The 6523-nt window shown below is 43.4% G+C and overlaps 1 protein-coding gene across 2 annotated transcripts in view; it reads right to left on the bottom strand.

Moving 5' to 3' along the window:
• Positions 1-6296, bottom strand: part of C3H4orf45 (chromosome 3 C4orf45 homolog) — a 121045-nt gene extending 114749 nt beyond the window's left edge. For both annotated transcript variants that reach the window (XM_021157841.2, XM_021157840.2), the window contains exon 1: positions 6127-6296. In XM_021157841.2, coding sequence (XP_021013500.1) covers positions 6127-6187 — 61 coding nt within the window. In that variant the 5' untranslated portion in view covers positions 6188-6296. The remainder of the gene's footprint in view (positions 1-6126) is intronic.
• Positions 6297-6523: the final 227 nt, after the last annotated feature.

Here is a 6523-nt window from a genome sequence, read left to right as displayed (position 1 = left end):
TGCATATGCCAGCAAGATTTTGCTGAAGGGATCCTGATATAGCTGTCTCATATGAGTTTATGTCAGTGCCTGGCAAATACAGAAGTGGATGCTCACAGTCATCTATAAGATGGAACACAAGACCCCCAATGGAGAAGCTAGAGAAAGCACCCAAGGAGCTGAACAGGTCTGCAACCCTATAGGTGGAACAACAATATGAACTAACCAGTACCCCACAGAGCTAGTGTCTCTAGCTGCATATGTAGCAGAAGATGGCCTAGTCAGCCATCACTGGGAAGAGAGGCCCTTCGGTATTGCAAACTTTATATGCCCCAGTACAGGGGAATGCCAGGGCCAAGAAGCAAGAGTGGGTGTGTAGGGGAGCAAGGTGGGGGGAGGGTATAGGGAACTTTCAGGATAGCATTTGAAATTTGAAATGTATATAAAGAAAATATCTAATAAAAAAAAAGAAAAAAAAACACAAAAGGATTTTCACACACACACACACAGAACCAAAACTGCCCCACTTACTCTAAAGTGGGCAAACTTGAATCTATGACACCAACAAAGGCAGAGACAGCAAGTAACCATATGGAAATCTGTGCAGCATTGCTGACTGGCAGAGAATTATGAATTCACAGAGCAACTGCACATCTGCTAGGATAGTTAAAAGTAAAAATAACAGAGTCCCACGTGCTGACCAGGACACAGAGCTTCATGTCTGTCCCTGTTAATGGACACACAAAATGGTAGAGTTAATTTAGAAGATTGTTGGGCCACTTGTTAAGAAACTGTACGGGTTGGATTTTTGTTGTTTGTTTTGCTTTCTGTTGGTGTGAGCGTGTGTTATCTCAGAAGAGGGGGACCTCAGTTGAGAAACTGCTTCATCAGATTGGCCTGTAGGCAAGTCTATGGGGTACTTCTTTGATTTATGCCGGAGGGTCCAGTCCAGTGTGAGTTGTGCTATCACGGGGTAGGTGGTCCTCAGTTGTGTAAGGAAGCAGGCTGAGCAAGCCATGGGGAGCAAGTCAGTAAGCAGCACTCCTCCATGCTCTCTGCTTCAGTTCCTGCCTCCAGGTTCCTGCCTTGAATTCCTGCCCTGTCTTCCCTCAGAGATGAACTGTGACCTCAGATATGTGATCCATTCCCCAAGGTGCCTTTGGTCCTGGTGTTTATCACAGCAATACAAAGCTAATTAGAATAGAAGCTAAGCATTTGATACACAAACCACACAGCTAGAGATTTCTGAAATAGACTTGAAAATATGTCTAGCCAAAAGCATAAACACAAATGTTTATCGCAGTTACCTTCACAAATGCCCCAGTCTGGAACGGAGCCTTCAAAAGGTGAATGGATTAGCAAAAGGAAGAATTGCCACACGAAGTAATATTATTTAACAATTTGAAAAAAAAAATCAGCTACTAAGCCACAAGAGCCCCTTTATTTGTGTAACGAAAGGAAGGCATCAGTCTAGCAAGCGCACACAGGGTGTGATTCCAGCTCTGTGGCATTACAGAGAGGGCGAGGTTATAATACATGCTTCTGAGTGTGGCCGTGTGTTTGTTTTGCTTGCTTATTTTACATTTTGTTTAGTTTTCAGGCAGGGCCTCATATTTTGTCCATTAACTATATAAATAGATAGGGTAGTCCCAAACCCACAGGAGAAGGATCCTCCTACCTAACTCTAGCTTGATGGCAAGGCTGTAGAGTAAAGCTCTCAGTGGTTGTCAGGAATGTAAAAAGAGAAAAGAGAAAATGAATGAGGCAGGGGGAGTCTTTAGTTAAAACTGTTCTGTATGCAGTAGATATACTGTTATCCTTAAGTATCTGTCAAAAAAAAAAACACCAAAAAACTAACATTTATAAAGGGACAATTTATTGTGACAATAAAGAAAAATGACTTGGGAAGTGCGAGGAGGAAGCTCCTAGGTAAAACAACAAAACCCTATACTGCAAATGTAAGGACATGCAGCAAAGGGGCTGGAGAAGAAACGCTGCTGGCCTTAGTCACTGGAAACAAGGAGAGCTTGTGAGAACAGAGGCACAGGAGCTGTAAGGACACGCACGCCATACTTGGTTGGTGAAGTTTTGCCCACAGGACCAGTTAATAACAGATCTGGATCCTGGGCCTGAGTAAAATGGCAGTGGGGAGGGGAAACACATTTCTCACACTGTAGTTGAGATGCAGAGATAAGCCAAAGGAAGTGGCCAGAATGACCCCAGGGGAAAGAATTACTGTTAGACACAAGATTAAAACTCATCTTGAGGGTTAGAAACAACCCCCTCGTGACTCTATGAAGGAGAGTCAGGAGATGATAATAGACCTACGTTAGGGCTGAGCTCTCCACAGTCTTATTATTTTCACAATGACCAGGTAAGGGTCTCTGTGTTAATTACCCAGCATAGAGGAGGCAGGCAGGCATGTATGAAAGAAACCCCTCCACTAGCTGGGGAGCTATTGACGTTTAATAGCTGTTGAAAGAGGAAAGTCATTTTTTTTAAGGTAATGTGACAGGGCCCTGCTAGGTCAACCACATGCCAGGACAGAAACCACTCTGGGCAACACAAACTGGACTTGTTGGAGGAAAGGAAACACAAAGGAAGAAATGTCAAAGTTGGGTAGAGAAAGGAATTTGGGGAGGGGGTGAGTATGTTTAAAATGCATTGTATAAAATTCTTAAAGAATAAATAGTGTTATCAGAAGGAAATATAGGCTCTATTAACAAAGAGAGAAAGGATGAGCTGTATAACTTCACAAGGTCACAGGACAGTAGGAAGGGGCAGGAAAGAAGGGAGATGCACCAGAAGTAACCAGCCCACCTCAGAGCCTGTAGGGGAGGCAGGCAGAAGCCTTAGGAAAAAGGTAAGCCTTGTGGCCCTGGTAGGAAGAGACTGGCAGCTCTTCCTACAAGCCCTCACAGGCCTCAAACCCAATTGCAGGCTTTGCTAAGAGAGAGAGAACCTCTGGGGTGGGTCATCAGTGGGGAAGAGTTCCATTTTGTCCTTCTGTAGAAATCAGAGGACTCCCAACTTGAGATCCATCTTATGTAAGAGAGTCAACCCCTGACACTATCAATAATACTCTGCTATACTTGTAGGCAGGAGCCTAGCATAACTGTCTCCTGAGAGGCTTCATCCAACAGCGGATGGAAACAAATGCAAAGACCCACAGTCAAAACATCAGGTGGAAGGAGTCTTGTGGAAGAGTCAGGGGTAGGATTGAGTCAGTTGGAGGAGCCAAGGACACCACAAGAAGACCTACAGAGTCAACTAACCTGACATCACAGAGACTGAGCCACCAAAGAGCATTCAGGAGCTGAACCTAGGCCCACTACACATATGTAACAGATGTGCAGCTTGGTCTTCATGTGGGTCCCCTAACAATTGGAGCAGGGGCAGTATATGACTCCCTTGCCTGCCATTGGATCCCCTTCCCCCTACCTGGACTGCCAGACTGGGCCTCAGCGGGAGAGGTTGTGCTTAGTCCTGCTGGGATTAGATGTCCCAGTGTGAGGTGGTACCCAAGGTGGGGGCCTCCCCTTCTCTGAGGAGAAGGGGAGGGAGTAATGGGGTATAGAGTGGGGCTGACAGGAGAGGAGAGGAGAGAGGGGTCTTCAATTGGGAAGTGAGTGAATACAAATAAATTATTGAATAAAAAGAAAGAAATCAGAGGGCATTGAATGAGCACCATGTTAGAAGGGAACAGTGTTTAAAACTAAGCTAACGTTGGGACCTGAGGACAGAGAACAGCCACAAAACGTTTGAATTTAGCCAGCCATGAACCCAGGGAAAGAGACAGCTACAGAAGCAGTTATAGACTACAAGAAGGCTAAATGAGTCAGGATTGTGAGTTCAAGGCCAGCCTAGACTACCTAGAGAGAGTCTATTCACACACATTCCACTCATTCATCCTGACCTTAATATAGACACAGATGGTTAGTGTACACACATTATCTATAGATACATGCTTATACAAGTTAGCATATACAGACATATTTCCTTGTTCTGTCAGTCTAAACTGTCTGAAAAAAAACGACCTTCCAACAGCAATGATCACCCCTGGCACCTGATGAAAGAAACCAAGAAAAGAGCTAGTTCTAGGACTAGAGCCAGAAGGAAAGGAGTCAGAATACAAGTCAACCAACCCCATTCCGTGTCACAGTATGCCAAGGTGGGCACAGCAGACAGCAGGAAGAGCACGGTGGCCAAAGCTGGATGGACTTTACAACACCAACTGATTAGCATCTGAGCCTAGTTCAAAGCATGAATATTCATGAGCTTATATGAATTTAAATGAGTGAATCCATGAAAAGATGAGGAGGAGATAACTCTCTCCTGCAGAGGTGCTTCTGATGATGTGTATAGGATGCTTCAGTGTCAAGGAAAAGTCGAGGCTACGCAGTAGTGGGAGGGGAGAAGAAAATGACATCATCACCTACCAACTTCTACTTCAGCTGGGTACCTACCGTGAGGATCCACAGTGTAAGTCAGGCTTACAAGTTTGTACAATATGATAGCTCTCCTAAATAACACACACACACACACACACACACACACACCTGTATGTACTCTAAAACTGACAAGGTCTAAGCAAGAAAATACTCATAAATTGTCACAGGCCATTGACTCCTGGGAGGTGTGGCAGCTAAACGCCACTCAGTAGATTTGTGGAATGGCAAAGGCCATTAGGTAAGACTAAGGACATCTGAATAGAGTGTGCATTTTAGCTAACATTTTAGTTAATGATGCTTTGCTATTGATTCGTGAATTGTAACAAGTTACCCTGCTAACAAAAAGATCTCAACTGAAAAGAGCTGGGGTTAAATCATGTGCTTAGTGCTCACAAAGCCCTGGATTCAACCGTCAACCCCAGATAAATTATTGAGGAAGCTGTGGTGGGATAGGAAAATGTTGTGTACTTCATAAATTTCCTGTAAAACACTACCACCCAATCCTTTTAAAGACTAGTTAGAAAGACTCCACGGTAGGAAAGATTTCAGACGTAGGAGGAACCATCCAGAACCATTCCTTAGGCCTTCATGTGGGTTCCTGACTACTGCAGACTCACACACACCCAAGCCAGTTGGTTTATACCAGCCTCAGCTTTCATCTTGGTTTGTCACTTCTGAAATTACCTGGACAAATGTAGGTCTGCACCCATCCTGAGCCAGCTGTTCTGTGGAGGGAGGTGAAGGGCTACTGGCTTTAATCTGGTCGCTATGCCCCACCTGCTGTGAAGCAAGCCAGGAGCGAAGGAGACCTTCTTTTACACAGGCTCTAAGACTGGATAAGTTGGTTCTGTAGGCTCCAAAAGATTTACAAGACAGAACTGGATGAGAGTGATGATAGAAGACTCACAGATGCCCACAGTAAGTGAGCAGTGAATTGTTTTCTGCAAGGTTATTAGATATGCTCAGAATTTGAAAAAAAAAAGGATAAAATAAAGAAAATACTATGGAAATTTGCTTCATGTCCATAGGACTTTGACGTAATTCATCATATTATAGGATTATTTTTTGGATTTGATTATTATAACTTACACACACACACACACAGAGCCAAAATCGTTTAAAGTATAAGTTAAAAGAATAAAATGTAATCCAACAATTTTATGAGGGTTAAAGCACATCTTCAGTAAAATAAAATAAAATAAAATAACCTGGTTTTGCTTAGTGTGGTATGCATACTTCTAATCCTAGCACTCAAGAGGCAGACTAAGGTGGAGCTCTATGAATTTAAGCTCAACCTGGTCTGCATAAAGAGTTCCAGGCCAGCCAAAACCAAAACGTCAAAAACATAGAATAATGCTTAGAATTTTACATTCATTTTAAAAGTAATCTATTTAATTTTGCTCAAATTCTTATCCATAAAACAGGTCCAGTTGCAAAAGATGCAAGAAATCTAAATCACTAATAGTGAAAAATGTGACCAAGATACTTTTTATTAACATCAAGTAGTTTTCCTTACACTAATCATGATTATGCTATAGAAAACCTTCATTTACCCATGTTAGCTTTGGTAGACTGACAGTGGCTGTAATGACCTGTTGATAACAACAATGTATCCATGACAGGCACAGTCCTGTGGTTATTTCACTGTCCGACAATTGCTTAGACCTCTGAGAAAATGAAGACATGCTCTGCTCACCTGTGATGATCATGCGCTTTCCCACCGTCTCACAGTGTGGCTCCCGGTGTGACAAAGCCATGGCTGAAGTTTAAATTTCTTTGCTGCAATTACTGCCTGAACGTCTTCAGAACAGTGAGTGCACCAGTAAATGGCAAAGACCGTGTCTCTGCTCTCCTTGTCTGTGAACTGAGCTGGGCAGTTGCCAAGGATGCTTTATGACACAGGGAGCAGATGTTCCAGAACCAGAGCTCTGAGTTCCAGTTGCCAAGAGCAGACAGAACTGGAGGATGCCCAAGAGCTGCATCCCACCACCACTGTCCACAACCAACCAGAAGAATCTTGTCTACAAAGTCCTACAACAGCCTAAAGGGCTCTATCACCTGTGTCTTTCAGCATTTCTTTTTTTTTTTTTTTT

The sequence above is a fragment of the Mus caroli genome, chromosome 3 (assembly GCF_900094665.2).
Source record: "Mus caroli chromosome 3, CAROLI_EIJ_v1.1, whole genome shotgun sequence".
Taxonomy (NCBI): Eukaryota; Metazoa; Chordata; class Mammalia; order Rodentia; family Muridae; genus Mus; species Mus caroli.
Note: the sequence above shows the minus strand (reverse complement) of the source record. Positions and strands in the feature narration are given on the sequence as shown.